The 16877-nt window shown below is 40.8% G+C and overlaps 1 protein-coding gene across 1 annotated transcript in view; it reads right to left on the bottom strand.

Annotated features, from left to right (window-relative positions):
• The window catches only part of CKAP2L (cytoskeleton associated protein 2 like), a 31008-nt gene extending 17488 nt beyond the window's left edge, over positions 1–13520 (bottom strand). The window contains exons 1-4 of the mRNA XM_080813738.1: positions 13450–13520; positions 11128–11194; positions 9221–9272; positions 1651–2906 (exon numbers count right to left, since the gene is read on the bottom strand). Coding sequence (XP_080669864.1) covers positions 1651–2906; positions 9221–9272; positions 11128–11194; positions 13450–13480 — 1406 coding nt within the window. The 5' untranslated portion in view covers positions 13481–13520. The remainder of the gene's footprint in view (positions 1–1650; positions 2907–9220; positions 9273–11127; positions 11195–13449) is intronic.
• Positions 13521–16877: the final 3357 nt, after the last annotated feature.

Genomic DNA, 16877 nt, shown 5'->3' with positions numbered 1-16877 from the left:
ACCCTTCTCTTCATTCTCAGCTGCTGGTGATCACTGATCTGTTTTCTGACCTTATGGTTTTGCTCCTTCCTGAATGTCAATAACTAATTAACCCTCGTTTCTCTCCTTGACTCCAGAGCACAATCCATAGCGCTTATTTCAGCCCCAAGTGCCCCAACACCTTCACCTTCATGGTAACCACCTGCTTAATGACAGAAGCTGAGATGTCTGGCATGTGTTTCCTCTATGTTCCTGGCATTCTTCCTCTCTCAGACTTCCTTCCAATCATAAATGAAGAGGAAACTTACCTTTTTCTAAGCCAACTTATTCCTAGGACCTCAGTGCTGTGATTTTATTATTCTAGTACTTTCCACATAGACACCAGAAAAAAAGCTCCATGAAGGTAGAGTGTGACTGTGTGCTCTCACCATTGTATCTCCCAGGAGCCCAGCACTCTGTAGGTGCTGAAGGAACACTCAAGCAATGAGTGAGTGGTCTGTCCCTCTCCAGACTCTTCTTGGGTAATCAAACACAGACCGCACTCCACACACTGTCTTAAAGACCCAACATCTGTTATCTGGTCTAGACAGTGGGCTCCAGGGGGAGGGACTCTGATTTCCTCATTCACCAGCTTGGAGTCTTTATACTCAGTTTTCTTTTTGCTCAGAAGTTTCATCCTTCTTTTTGTCACTATCCTTTTCCTAGACCACATGTCACTGTTGAAAGTACCTCCTTGATCCTTCTATCTAAAGAAGTCAGCTCAAAAAAAAAAAGAAGAAGTCAGTTCAGCCTTTCTCTCTCAATCACATCACCCTAAATTAAGCTGTTTGTTTTCTGTCTCTTTGGGAGGGCAGAGAACTTGGTGGTGGTGTTCAGGGCTATATTCAGAGAATAGATCCTGCCCTCTCTTCATCCTATTATACCTTCTACCTACCATCTAATTTTACATGTTCCTTTAGCCCTTGTCAGGAATCTCCTTATTTTCTAGCCCACCTATGTGTATAAAGTGCTTCTCCTGGGAGGTTCACCACACTGTGACTCTATCTAGTCCAGTGCAGACAGTGTGAGGATTTTTGGCTTGGTTTCTAGCTACATGTATGTTAATGTGAACCTCCAGCACCCTGAGATCCCCATTTCTACTGTCTGAACTCTGGGTGTGAACTCACTGCTCCTCTTTGTCTTAGCTTACTTTTCAAAACTTGGCCTGCTCACACTCATGGAAGTTTCCTGTTCTTTCTTCCCTGATAACGCTCCTGGATGTAACCACTGGTTTGCTTAACAAGGGACTACCAACTCCCCACTTCCTAGCTATATAAAACCACTACTCTGGCTCTTCCCACCCTGCCCTCTTTTACTCTTGTTCAGTTCCTGCAAGGTACTTCTTGAACGAGTAGTCTGCTTCTACAACCCCTATGTCTTAATCAAACATTCTGTTTCAATTTTGTTTTAAAAAATAATTTCAAGCATACAGAAAATTACAGGGAATAATTTATAACACACGTATGTCCCACCTAGCTCTATCAAGTCAATATTTGTTATATTTGCTTCCAATCTTCTTTCTTTCAGGGTTGTAGCTAAAAATTACTCAGAAGCCCTTATTTATGGCCTGAATATTCCTGATGGTCAATTGCCTAATCTTAAATTGCAAAATTATGGAATTAAGCAAAGTACCTTCGATCCTCTGCTGTGATCTTCTTCTTAATATTTGGATTAGTCTGGGTCTCATTTGGGACTCTTCCTCCACTTATGGTTTTGTTACCAGCTTGAGTTTTGGGAGCTGTTTTATTGAGAAAATGGTTCTGGGGAAGAGTATTTTTCAACTTGGAGTCCAAAGTCCGTGCTTTTTGTTGATAGCTGTTGCTGCATTTATTCCCATTGGTTCCATTTGCTGTTATGTTAGGGGTACTTGGGATGACCGATTTAAAACTGCCAACTGCCAAATTAGGCCTTTGGCTTATGGCTCTTGAATTTTGCAGTGCACATGATGTCTGAGTTCTAAAACAAGGTTGAGTGGCTTTCTGATCTTGCTTAATGTTTGGATGTCTGTTATTAAAGCCTCCCTGAAGCACATTAGGGCATGTCCAGGATTTGGTTTGTTTTATTTTCTGTTCAGTAACAATGTGTGACTTAAACTTAGTTTCATTTGGTCTCTCATATTTATCCCTATTAACCTTTATATCCTTTATGTCCTTGACCACTGCTTTCTTTGGTGCCTGAGTCCTACTAAGGATCTGAGCATTGTGAGAGGGAACTGTCTTTGGGAGTTTTTCTCCTGGTCTTGCAAGATTTGTTCCTCTAGAGAGTTGCTGTGACTTTACTGGTGGTATCCTAATTTGTGTTTTTCCAACAAATTGTTTATTAACTCTGTCTTTCAGAACAGCACTATTCCTGGAACTTTTGCCCAAGGCTTGTTTGGGAGCCAAACTGCTCTTGATTTGATTATAAGAGTTAGTCTTTGGTTTACTTATTGTCCATAATTCAGGATTTGACTTCCTTTCAGAGTCTGGTAAGGTTTGGGGCAAGTTCTCTTTGTTTATCTCTTTTAGACAGCTATCCAAGGGTTCATGTTCAATATGTTTATTGTCCACAGAGTCTGAACATTTAGTAGTCCCTTGATCTGCTACTTGCTGCTTTGCAGTTTTCAATTCTTGCACATTAAGTGACCCTATGGTTTTTCTAGATAATTCTCTAGTAGTGGATGATCCAGCTTTATGCTGTGGTTGATGACTGCTGGAAGGCTTGCTGTTTGAGTTAGAAGAAACACTTCCTGAAGTCAGCCTTTTACCCAGAAGTTTTGGTGCCTCCAACTTTGGGTTCTTGAGTCCTGTAATATTGGCAGGTCTGGGTTGGAGTTTAATGCTGATGGGTCTTGTACCTTTGGTAGGCAGAGCAACACGATTGGTAACATCTTTTTTGGGTATAATATGCTAAAAAGACAAAGAGAAACATCAAAAAAATAAATTCATAATAATAACTCAGTTTTAAAAACAAAAAAAATTAGTAAAAAAACTAAAAAAATAGTTATTTGGAATTTCATTTAAGACAGTTAAATCTGAAAAAATAAAGGCATGAGTTGGGGGAGGGGCAGAGGGAGAGGGAGAAAATCTCAAGCAGACTCCCCACTGAGTGCAGAGCATAGAGACCAATGAGGGGTTCGACCTACAGCTTTATAAGGGACTCCCATCTCATGACCCTGAGATCATGACCTAAGCTGAAACCAAGAGTCAAGATGCTCAACCAATGGAGCCTTCTGGTGTCATGTCCCTTTAAGGTCTTTATAATTTGAGCTGTCACCAGAAATATACAAGAATATTTTAGCTTGATAGAATTCAGCAGAGATGCAGTGAACACACAAAAATTACATTAAAAAAAAATAAAATTTGCCTCAGTTGAACAAGTATTTGCTGAATACCCATTATGTCCCAAATGAAGTGTCCTTCTAGGGACTCTGGGAAGATATATACATAATAAACTAATGTTAGGGTACCTCCCAAGTTCCTCCTAGTAGTACTGTGTATTGCTACACTATTTTTTTTTTTTTTTAAACAACGCTGCTTTTGTAAAGGTCACAGGGTCACTAAAGAACCTTTGTCTCATCCCTGGAGATCAGTGGCAAGGATAGGTGGTAGATGCTGGGAGACCTGAGATACTTTGGAATAGTTTTCAATAAAGTTTTACATTTCAGTAGAAAGTTAGTTATATTTGTAAAGTCAGGACAGGGTTTTAAGGTTAGATTCTACATTATCAACAAGTAAATGTTTCATTCATGTGATTTAATCTTGGATAAGAAAGGTAGGACTAGGTTATTGAGAACTTAAAAAAACTAGGGATGGGAGTTTATTTAGTTTTTAAAAAATTTTTAAGCAGTTCTTCTTTTTTTAAGATTTTATTTATTTATTTGATAGAGAGATCACAAGTAGGCAGTCAGAGAGAGAGGGATAAGCAGGCTCCCCGCTGAGAGGGAGCCTGATGAGGGGTTCAATCCCAGGACCCTGAGATCATGACCTGAATCTAACACAGAGGCTTAACCCACTGAGCCACCCAGGTGCCAGGGGATGGGAGCTTAGAATTGATACAGTAAATAATTGGAGCAAGTCATTGTGGATTCCAGAGCATTTGCACTAAAAGCAAGTTTCAGAAAGGAGAATTTGGCAGAGATTTGTAGATTATATGTCTCCAGGGGAAGATATGGGAGTGCTAGAGTTACCACTCTTTACTTTTGATTTGGTAATATTGTTGAGAATTGCTATGTAAACTTTGTGAATGTTTAAAGAAAGTCTGTAACCAAAACCACTTGGCATTAAGGGCAAAGAGATGTCCGCTCTAAAATGGTATGTGAATGCTGGTGTTGCTGGTCGTGGTATAGGGGAGGGTTGGAAGTGGGAGGCAGGGAGATGGATGGATAACCACATGGCTACAGGGGGTTACTCCTTGAGCCCCAATGTTTACATCTACCTCTCACCATTCTATTTATTGCTTACTGAAGAGGCAGGGATGATGGTATCAAAGTTTCCAAACATGTGCTATTCCTTAGTTGTTGTTGTTGTTTAAAGATTTTATTTATTTATTTGTCAGACAGAGAGCGCACAAGCAGGGGGAGCAGGCAGGGGGAAAAGCAGGCCCCCCGCTGAGTAAGGAGCCTCATGTGGGACTCAATCCCAAGACTCTAGGACCTGAGCTGAAGGCAGACATTTAACTCACTGAGCCACCCAGGCATCCCTAGCTGTTCTTCTTCTTCTTCTTTTTTTTAAGTTGAGATATAATTTGTATCACAAAGAATTCCCCATTTAAAGTTTGTAATTCAGTGGGTTTTAGTATATTAACAGGGTTGTATAACCATTGCCACTCTCTCGTTCCAGAATATTTTCATCACCCCAGAAAGAAATCCCATACCTGTTAGAAGGCATTCCTCATTTCCCTGTCCCCACAAACAGTGGCAACCACTAATCTACTTTCTGCCTCTACCGATTTGCCTAGTCTGGACATTTTGTATAAATGGAGTCATACAATATGTGGCCTTCTGTGTCTGGCTTCTTTCACTTAGCAGAATGTTCTTGAGGTTCACCTATATTGTAGCATGTGTCAGTCTTCACCACTATTTTTCAATAAAAAACTTTATTTTTAAGAGCAGTTTTAGGTTCAAAACAAACTTGAGTGATAAGTACAGAGAATTCTCCTATCCTCCTTGTTTGCATGCATGCACTGCATTACTTTTTAATTTTTTTAAAAGATTTTATTTATTTATTTGACAGAGAGAGCGATCACAAGTAGCTAGAGAGGCAGGCAGAGAGAGAGGAGGAAGCAGGCTCCCCGCTGAGCAGAGAGCCCGATGTGGGGCTCGATCCCAGGACCCTGAGATCATGACCTGAGCCGAAGGCAGAGGTTTAACCCACTGAGCCACCCGGGTGCCCCTGCACTGCATTACTTTTAATGGCTGAATAAATATTTTATTTCATGGATATACCACATTTTCGTTATTCCCTCATTGACTGATGGACATTTGGGTTGTTTACACTTTTTAGTTATTATGAATAATGTTGCTGTGAACATTTGTTATCAGCTTTTGTGTGAGCATGTTTTCAGTTCTCTTGAATATATACATAGGAGTAGAATTGCTAGGTCATATGGTAACTCTGTTTAAATTCTAAGGAACTGCTAAGCTATTTCTCAAAGTGGCTGCAGCATTTTACTTTCCCACCAACATTGTATAAAAGTTCTAATTTTTCCATATCCTCCCCAATCCTTGTTATCTGTCTTTTTGGGTTATAACCATCCTAGTGGGTATGAAGTAGTATTTCATTGTGGTTTTTATTTGCATTTCTCTGATGGGTAATGATATGGAGCATCTTTTCATCTCTTATTGGCCATTTGTATATCTCCTTTGGAGAAAGGTCTATATAGATCTTTTGTCCATTTTATTATTATTATTATTATTTTCCTTTGTCCATTTTAATTATTTGTCTTTTTAATTGATGGCCTGCAAGAGCTCTTTATATATCCTGGATAGTAGGTCCTTATCATATATGACTTGCAAATATTTTCTCTTTTGTTCAGTTTTTATATCTTTATTTGAGATCAGCCTGACCTTGCTAATTTATTGTAAGTGGTAGAACTGGTTCTGCAGTTTTAAGTACTACATTGAGAGAAAATCTAGACTTAGAAGAGTCATCAGGCTAATAGAATAGTCTGCAATCAATACGCAAATACAGAGAATTAAGGCTGAAATTTTATTATTATTATTATTATTATTATTATTTTTTAAGATTTTATTTTTAGGTAATCTCTGCATCCAACATGGGGCTTGAACCTACAACCCTGAGATCAAGAGTTGCCCCTGAGCCATATCCAGGTGCCCCTAAGACTGGAATTGAGCCCCTCCATTTGAGAGGGAAAGTGAGCTGCCGAAGGTCAGGCAGGGTGTTAGGGGCAGGGTTGAAGGTGGAACTTCAGTCTCTAACTCTTGGTCTCTAATGACTCACTGCAGAATTGATGGATCAAACTGATTAAAAAAAAATCGAAGTCTGTAGAAGAGGGAACAATTGATCTAAACTGAATTTGGTCTCTTTATTTTCGACATATGAAGCCAGGGGAGAGAGAAAATGCACAAAGGATATGACTAGGGTTTATATTACAGCAGGTTTACTGAATATATACTAGGCACTGTGCTAGACTCTAAGGGCATGCAAGATGAGAAGGGAGGATACTTGCCCCTGAGGAGCACTAATAGAAAAGATATATGCACAAAAAAATTATGATATGATGAAATGAGGGCTGTAGTAAGGCTGAAAGAGATTGCAAAGCTCATCTTATCAGTGTTTTTCAAGCACTTTTGTTCATATATGCCCAAAATAACTTTGACAAACCCTGTGCCTTTTCATACTTTTTAAAGTTAACATCTAATGTTTTTCATTGTTAGTTTAAATTAGTTGCAAAGGACGTAATTTCAGGCACAGTGTACATATTGGCATTTTAAGATAAATGAAATTTGATACTCACTATAATTCATGTAGAAAATTATATTCTTCTTTAAAAATTGAAAACATGGGGTGCCTGGGTGGCTCAGTTGGTTCAGTGTCTGCTTTCAGCTCAGGTCATGATCCCAGGGTCCTAGGAGGGAGCCCCATGTCGGGCTCCTTGCTCATTGGGGAGTCTGTTTCTCCCTTTCCCCCTTCTTCTTGCTCTCTTTCTCTTTCTTGTATGCATGCTCTCTCTCTCTCTCAAATGAGTAAAATCTTAAAAAAAAATGGAAGGGGTGGCTTCCAATTGGGTGGCTCAGTGGGTTAAAGCCTCTGCCTTTGGCTCAGGTCATGATCCCAGGGTCCTGGGATCGAGCCCCACATTGGGTTTCCTGCTCAGCGGGGAGCCTGCTTTCCCCTCTCTCTCTGCCTGCCTCTCTGCCTATTTGTGATCTCTGTCTGTCAAATAAATAAATCTTAAAAAAAAAAAGAAAAACCTAACACCTTTCCTTTTTTCCCTGGGTCTCTTTTTGTTCCAGTTAACCACAAAATTTTAACCTAGATTTTTGTGCTTAGAAGCTTATATAGTTCATTACCCTATCATACTTCTTCTCAACATATATATGTTTATATGTATATATATGTTTATATGTATACATATGTTTATATATATTTTGTGTGTGTGTGTGTGTGTATATATATATATATTCCCTCTGAACAACTCCATGAGAAATCTCCCATTATTTTCATTTTACAGATAAAGTCATATAACTTGCCCAAGGTTGTGCTCACTTCGGCAGCACATATAATAACTTGCCCAAGGTCATTTAGCTAGAAAATGAAGGAGTTAGGATTTGGACCTAGTCAGTTTTTAATAATTATACATCACAGTTTCTCAATAAATTTAAGGGTATGGCTCCAAGGAATCCTTTCAGATATTGGTTTAATATATTAAACTGCCAGAGAGGAACAGAAAATGAAAAACTTTGTGTTCCTTTGAGTAGCAACACTGCAGTAACAGTATGCCAGAAGAGTTTTGTTCAAGTCTTGAGTCTGTATAATTACTGGCTCTATAATTTTGGCAAAGTACTCAATTTCCTTGAGCCTTAGTCCTCTCATTTGTAAAATAACAATAATGATATATATCTCCTAGGAAGTGTGTCATAATGTCCTGTCTTTCACAAGATAGTTTTTATTTATGATCATTGGCCCAACATAACAGTACCTCCTTTTATTCATGAAGGTATCTGGACATTAAGTCATAAGGCCACCTTTCTTACAGGGTTCTTTTGAATATTAATTGAGATATTGTATGTAAGTGTCTTGCCCAGTATCAGGATGATAATAAGTACTCAAATGTTAGCTATTATAATTAGGTATGAAAATGTTTTATAAATTTTTTTAAATTATAAGGCATTATACAATTGTAATGATGACTATTATTTGCCTAGTCCTCTTAGTTCCTTCTGTTCCATACTTGCCTTTCCCACTTAATTTTTATCTTTACAACTGGGTAAAAAAGGTGTAGGCATCACCCCATTTAAGAGATGACTTACTGAAATCAGTATTGTCAGCTTCTAGAGAAGCCTCTGGGAACTCTGAAGGAGGATGCTTTTTTCCCAGCAGATTTTTCATTTAATACTTGTGTGCTACACTAATTCAATCTACATGAAGTAGAAGTCTAACCCAGTGATTCCCAACTCTTCACATCATGATCTACCAGTTTTGTCTTATATATATTTTCTATCCTTCAGTGTCTAATGATGTTATATGTAGCTTTTCAGAAGGCTAATTTCTTCATTTAAACCTTGAAAATGTGAGGATCCTTTACCACTCTATCCATAATATAGCTGAATTGAACTGTTTAGGAAGCATAGCTTGTTAGTAGCTTGGAAGTTCCCTTTAAATGAGCCATTTAACTTCATGGCAGCATACCCAAGTGGTTAAGACCACAGGTTCTCACTCTCATGACTTGAGCCAAAATCCAGAGTCAGTCACTCAACTGCCTGAGTTACCCAGGTGCCCCCAAAGTGATGATGATTATATTTTAAAGATGTATTTAATTTATTTATTTGAGAGAGAGAGAGAGAGAGAGAGAGAGTCCATGAGCAGGGGGAGGGGCAGAGGGAGAGGATCTTAAGCAGACTCCGTGCTGAGACGTGGGGCTTGATCTCATGACCCTGAGATCATGACCTGAGCTGAAATCGAGAATCAGCCGCTTAATGGGCTGAGCCACCCAGGCACCCCCAAAATGATTATTTTTTGAAAGACTAATTTCTACTTACAGATTTAGAAGGTGGAGGATTCAGACAATTGCGCTTGGCTTTTAGATAAGGCCTATAAAAGACAAAATAAGATTAATTTTTACTACAGAAGGACAGCAAGGCCTGGGAAGTACAGTGATTAAGATTTATTAAGATTAGAATTTTAAATCATTGGAATTTCTGTATATTATAAAATAATTCAAAATTATATGCAATAAAGTCTCCTTATTACCCCTTTCTTAGTCCTGTTATTCTACTCTTCAGTGACCACACCACTCTTACCCATTTTTTTGTGATCCTTTCAGAAATGTCCTATGCATAAATGCAGCATTCTAACAAGATTAATGAAATACATGTCTTCTTCATATTTGCATACTGTTGTTCATCGAAACATCATTTCTTGAATACTGCGGTATGCAATATTGTAGAGATATGATATCAAGAAGGTAATTAACAGCTTCTTTGAAAAACTTCCATTTTCAAGTTTTAAGTATCTTCAGATAACGGATATTCAGAGGTGAAAAAAGAGAATTAAAAAAACAGGAGCACAGGGACGCCTGGGTGGCTCAGTTGGTTAAGCGGCTGCCTTCGGCTCAGGTCATGATCCCAGCGTCCTGGGATCGAGTCCCACATCGGGCTCCTTGCTCGGCAGGGAGCCTGCTTCTCCCTCTGCCTCTGCCTACCACTCTGTCTGCCTGTGCTCGCTCGCTCTCTCTCTCTCTAACAAATAAATAAATTAAAAAAAAAAAAAACAAAAAAAAAAAAAAACAGGAGCACATATGAAATCTAGCCAGTGAGCAGAAAATGTAACAATGGATAGGAAAGTAGAGGAGAATTTAGAAGGATTCAATCTGCATGGATCAAAAATAATTCCTAGACTAAAAGGGACTTTGATCATGATTTGCTGTTAGTTTCCCACATCTTGAACATAAACCCTGGAGGGGGAGGGACTCTCTGCCTTGTTAAGTATCACATCTCCAGAACCAAGAGTGACTGATATATTATATGTATTAAATAAATATTTGTTGAATAAATAAATTAAATTTATTTAGTCAAGGAAATAGAGTTGAGTAAAACCCCAAAGTTAAAGGAAACTAAAATAAAGGGTCAAAGCTAACTTTGTAAAAATTCACTTTCTCTTCTTTGGGGAGAAAATATATCAATGTTAAGCAAGAGAGACTAATAACACCACTACAATAGCAAGATGTTGATGGAAGATAAAAGCAAAACAGTCATATTCTGTCCAACTCAAGAGTAAGTGCTGAGAGAATGGCCAAAGACCATTGTCAGGCCGGAGGATGTTGGTGTGGAGCTATGGAGGACTGACTATAACTGGCTCTCCTGTCTTAGCAAGGAACAACAAAACCAGGGTCATTCAACTTCTTGACCTTTTCTAGCCTTCACAAGAATCACTTCCCCAGGGAAAAAAGCAGGGATAGGAAAAGTTTCCAGCATTGTAGGTAATACTGTGGATCTCCCCCCAACCCCCACCTTTAGAGACTGTCACAATATTAGTGCTTAACCTGCTCAGGTTTTTGTTGTTGTTGTTGTTATGTTTGGACCAATGTACCCTTTTCTGAGTTATCATAGGCTCTCAATGCAGTTTGAGTAGACTGCAAACAAAAGGGTTATTTTTTTAAAGAGTATGTCCTTTCTTTAAAAAAAAAATGTTTATTTGATAGAGAGAGAGAAAGAGAGTACAAACAGGGGGAGAAGGAAAAGTAGGCTCCCCACTGAGCAGGGAGCCCAACATGGGGCTCCATCCCAGGGATGGATGGATCATGACCTGAGATCATGACCTGAGCCGGAGGAAGACACTTAACCAACTGAGCCCCCCAGGCACCCCCAAAGGACTATGTTTTGAAAGGCTTTAAATTGCTAGTAGCAATGAGGGCAACAAAACTTGCATAATTGTGTGAGACACTCACTTGGTGTTTTGGCACTTCAGTTTTCCCTTGGCTGCTAGGTACTCCTGGAGCTTTCTCTGCCGCTCTTCTGCAAAATAGGCGGGAAAACAAACAGCAGAACTTTAGTTGGAGATTTCTTTTTTAAGATTTTATTTATTTATTTGAAGGAGAGAGATCGCAAGTAGGCATAGAGGCAGGCAGAGAGAGAGAGAGAGGGGAAGCAGGCTCCCCGCTGAGCAGAGAGCCCGATGTGGGGCTCGATCCCAGGACCCTGAGATCATGACCTGAGCTGAAGGCAGATGCTTAACCCACTGAGCCACCCAGGTGCCCCTAGTTGGAGATTTTAACTAATATTCTAAAAGATGGCACTCTTTTGTAATAATTTTGGCTTTGGACTATCCATATGTTACAAAGTTCCTAACCCCACAAATTTGCCTCCAAGTTAATGTCTATATTAAAAATATTATCATTATGCCATGTCCTATACTGAGCTCTTCATACTTACATTACTTTCTTTATTCCACACAACAATCCTATGTGGTATTTTACAGGCTGAAATCTAAAGAGGGTAAATGATATGCCCAAATCACCTAGCTAATATGTAGCAAAGCCAGGATTTGAAACCAGGTTTATCCAACCCCAGAGTCCTTGCTCACAGCCACCGTTCTCAGCTATAACGTATTATGTTTTGCATGAAGAAATCTGTTATTGGCTTATCAGAGCTGGTTAACCAGTCCTGGTCTTTTTTTAAAAATATTTTATTTTTTTAAGTAGGCTCCACGCCCAGCATGGATCTCAATGTGAGGTTTGAACTCATGACCCTGAGATCAAGACCTGAGCTGAAATCAAGAGTTCAATGCCTAACGAACTGAATCACCCAGGAGCCACTTGGTCTGGTCTTATTAATTTGTGTTTTTTGTTTTTTGTTTTTTTTGACAGGGATGATGATTTTTGCCACAAACTCTTACATGGTTTTTTTTGAGCCTAAGGACAAAATAGGCTAGGTTAGGGGGTTCATGGCAAACATCTATTACATGGTGACTTTCTTTTTTTTTTTTTTTAAAGATTTTATTTATTTATTTGACATAGAGATCACAAGTATGGAGAGCAGCAGGCAGAGAGAGATGGGGAAGCAGGCTCCCCGCTGAGCAGAGAGCCCGATGTGGGGCTCGATCCCAGGACCCTGAGATCATGACCCGAGCCTAAGGCAGAGGCTTAACTCACTGAGCCACCCAGGACCCCCTACATGGTGACTTTCTAAGCAAGGCATTTGTGAGGGTATGAAAATTCAGTATTTCTGTCTTCAGGAAGTTTCTAGGTATCCTAAGAAAGGGTCAAAGAAAGAATTATGAGAGTTCAGAAGCAGGGAATGAGTGAGAGGAATAATAGGTGGTTGGAGAAGGCTAAAATTCAATAATGACAAAAAAAAAAAAAGACAATGGGGTGCAAAACAACTCTTAATTTCATTAAATCGAGTTGCTGTGTGTTTTGATATCCAGCTCTGATGCATCCCTAGGAGAAAACTTTGAGGATTATGCATTTTACTGTGCCAGGCAGTGTAGAGAGCACTGGCTGAGAGCCTGGGTCAGAATCCCAGCGCTGTGGCTTCTAGCAAGTTAGCAAACCTCACTGCTGCTGAACCTATAAAATAGAGACAGAAATGCCCATCTTTAAGGGCTGTTATGTAAAGTGCCTAGGACAGCAGATAGTCAACAGGTATTATTACTGAAACTATCAAAACACTGTGTGCATTTGGGAGTTGGTGGCATCTGAGCCATATTTTGAAAGGCAGCTAAGGGCTCCAGGTACATTTAAGAGATCAGGGAAGCCAGGACTCTCAGTTCTCGGTGCAGATTTAACCAACTTCCAGTGCCCACGCCCCCCTTTCGCCCCCCAACCGCCTCCACCGCTCCCTTTAGGGTCAGACACTGCCTCTTGGCAGCTCTCAAAGATCAGGCGACAGCACAGAGGACCACGCCCAGGCTCTGCCTGGAGCCAAATCTGGCTTAGGGAGCGCTTGGCTTCCTTTTGGGTGTGCGACCCAGGGAAGGGGTCTCAGGTTCTCCACCTAAACGAGATGACAATGACGTCTCTTTGCAGAGCTGCTGCAGGAATTACGGGGAAGATGCCTATAAGGCATCTGGCTCCGCATCTACTCTCCCCTACCCAGGGCCAGGGACTGGGCTCGCATCAGCGCTCCCAGGACTGGAAACGCCCAAGGGGGAGACTGAGGCACGGGAGCGGACCGACGCTTCCCGCTAAAATAACGGACTCGGTGGCCTCCCTTCTTTCCCGCCCCTGCTGGAGTGCCTGCAAGACTCAGGGCCTCACGATCTTACTCACCGGCGGCTGCGGACGGCCCCGGTGGCACCATGACACCTCCGCGACAGTTTTTCTTCAAACCCCGCGCCTGAGACTACGGACGGGGCCCGACGCGTCCGCTCGCTCTCATTGGCTCCTGTGGGTTTGAAACCCGCCAATAGGAAGCAGGGGAGGGCGGGACAAAAGGAATAGGGGCCTTCCGGTTGGCTCTACCCTTCGAGCCCTCCCCGGGGGCCCTTTGATTGGAAGAACGTGCAGCTCCCCGGACATTAAAGGCGGCTGCGGGACCCTGCGACCGTCGGGGAGTCCGGCTGGTTTCTTCTGAGGGACCGTGCACTGCCAGTCGTGGAGTCGGGTGGAGTCGGTTACGAAAACCCGCTCGGCGGCATAGGCAGGGCCGCCTTACTCCTCTCACACCCTAAGAGTCATAGGAGCTCTGAAAACAATAAGGTAAACCCCAAATCTGATGAATTCGGAGCGCGTCACCAGCATATTAGCTTTACTTTGTGAACGTTCTCATGAATCTAAAAGCTCTAAGTTCTTAGTACTGCAGGGTGACTGCTCTTTTTTAAAAAATTTTTTTCTTTTTAACCGAGGTAGCATATACCTAACGGAAGTTACCATTTTAACCAGATTTAAGTGTACAGACCAATGGCATTAAGTACATTCACTATGTTGTACAACCCTCACCACCATCCAAATCCCGAACTTGTTTATGGTCCCAAATAGAAACTCTATCCCTATTAAAGGGGAAATCCACCCCTCCCGTGGGGGGGGGGGGATGGGAAACACCATTTCACTTTCTATGTGTGATTTTGATTACTCAGGGACCCTCATTTAGGTGGTATTGTCGGCTTATTTCCCTTAGCAGTAAGTCCTCAAGATTCATCCATGTCGCACCATATGGCGGGATCTCCTCCCTTTCTAAGGCGGAATCATATTCCCTTGTATGCTTGTACCACCTTTATCCGTTCATCTGGGGATGGACACTTGGGTTGTTTCCACCTTTTAGCTGCTGTGAGTAACCCTGCTATGAACATGGGTGCACAGCTACCTGTTGGCATCTCTGCTTTCAATTCTTTGGGGGTGTTTATAGAGAAGGAGTATTGTTGGGTTATATGGTATTTCTATTTTTAATTTTTGGAGGAAGTGCCATGCTGCTTTCAGAGTGGTTCCTTTTTAAGTCCTCCTGAGTCATTAGACACACCCCACTCCTCTTATTTCAGCCCTAAAACGTTTTCCTTCAAAGCTTGTCCCTTGTTTTGACTATTCGCTGGTTTTACGAAGAGGTCTGGGGAATGTTTCCTGTATTCTGCATGTCAGGGTACCTCTCTCCTGGATGCTGAGAAGGTGGGTAGAGAGGGAGTCATGTCTGGGTCCCTGTGTGCCACATTTGCTTCACCAGTTGGGCACTCAGCTGGGCATGAAGCTATCATAGCAGCTTTTCACTTTGGCCTCAAGTGGGGAGTTTAGCAGGGAGCCATACAGAGGTTTCTGGATTTATGCATTTTGACATTTACATTAATTATATACAAATATGCTTCAAATACAACAACTGACAATTATTTTAATGAAAATTTTGGACTCTTTGTCGAGGACCACGAGCCTTCCTAATGGTTAACACTAGCAGCTGGGCAAGAGCCTTTTTGGTTAATGAGTAAGAAAGGGGCTTGTTTACAGACAGTTTCAGAAAAGCAGAGGGAGTTCTGTTGGTCTTTACGGAATCTTAGTAATTGAATGGATTTTAAGTTATCTTGCCTGATTTCCCACCCAGTGCTAGAGTATTCTGTAGATCCCATTAGGTATTTTATCTTTGCAGGAATATTGCTGGTGTCAAAGAATTGCCTTACCTTATTAGAAAGCCCTGATTATTATGAAACTTTCTTTAAAATGAGCTCAAATAAGCCTCTTGCTAATTGGTCCCACTTTGAGTAACATAGGCCAGTTCCGCACCCTCTTCTACATTCTTTGGATAGTTGAAGGACTATTTTGTGGGACACAAAGTGTGGAAAGAAAGCTAGGTAGGTTTTTTTTTTTTATTTTTAAGTATCCAGCTTGTCATTTTTATTGTTTTTTTAAATTAACATATAATGTATTATTTGTTTCAGGGGTGCAGGTCTGTGATTCATCAGTCTTACACAATTCACAGCACTCACCATAGCATATACCCTCCCCAATATCCATCACCCAACCACCCCATTCCTCCCAACCCCCTCTATTCCAGCAACCCTCAGTTTGTTTCCTGAGGTTAAGAGTCTCATGGTTTGTCTCCCTCTCTGGTTTCATCTTGTTTCATTTTTCACTCCCTTCCCCCTATGATCCTCTGTCTTGTTTCTCAAATTCCTCATATTAGTGAGATCATATGGTAATTGTCTTTCTCTGATTGGCTTATTTTGCTTAGCATAATACCCTCTAGTTCTATCCATCTCCTTGCAAATGGCAAGATTTCATTTTTTTTTTTGATGGCTGCAAAATATTCCATTGTATATATGTACCACATCTTTATCCATTCATCTATTGATGGACACCTAGGCTCTTTCCATAGTTTGGCTACTGTTGACATGCTGCTTTAAACCTTGGGGTACACGTGCTCCTTTGGATCACTACATTTGTATCTTTGGGGTAAATACCCAGTAGTGTGATTGCTGGGTCATAAGGGTAGCTCTATTTTCAACTTTTTGAGGAACCGCCATACTGTTTTTCAGAGTGGCTGCACAAGCTTGCATTACCACCAACAGTATAGGAGGGTTCCCCTTTCTCTGCATCCTCGCCAGCACCTGTCATTTCCTGACTTGTTAATTTTAGCCATTCTGCCTGGTGTGAGGTGGTACATCACTGTGGTTTTGATTTGTATTTCCCAGATGCCAAGTGATGTTGAGCACTTTTTCATGTGTCTGTTGACCATCTGGATATCTTCTTTGCAGAAATGTCTGTTCATGTCCTCTGCCCATTTCTTGATTGGATTATTTGTTCTTTGGGTATTGAGTTTGATAAGTTCTTTATTGATTTTGGATACTCGCCCTTTATCTGATATGTCATTTGCAAATATCTTCTTCCATTATGTCGGTTGTCTTTTGATTTTTTTGACTGTTTCCTTTGCCGTGCAAAAGTTTTGCTCTTGATGAAGTCCCAATAGTTCATTTTTGCCCTTGCTTCCTTTGCCTTTGGTGATGTTCCTGGAAGAAGTTGCTGTGGCTGAGGTCGAAGAGGTTGCTACCTGTGTTCTCCTCAAGGATTTTGATGGATTCCTGTCTCACATTGAGATCTTTCATTCATTTTGAGTCTTTTTTTGTGTGTGGTGTAAGGAAATGGTCCAGTTTCATTTTTCTGCATGTGGCTGTCCAATTTGCCCAGCACCATTTGTTGAAGAGGCTATCTTTTTTCTATTGGACATTCTTTCCTGCTTTGTTGAAGATTAGTTGACCATAGAGTTGAGGGTCAATTTCTGG

This window comes from Martes martes (genome assembly GCF_963455335.1).
Source record: "Martes martes genome assembly, chromosome: 9".
Taxonomy (NCBI): Eukaryota; Metazoa; Chordata; class Mammalia; order Carnivora; family Mustelidae; genus Martes; species Martes martes.
The sequence above is the reverse complement of the archived record's forward strand: the minus strand, read 5'-3'. Positions and strand labels throughout refer to the sequence as shown.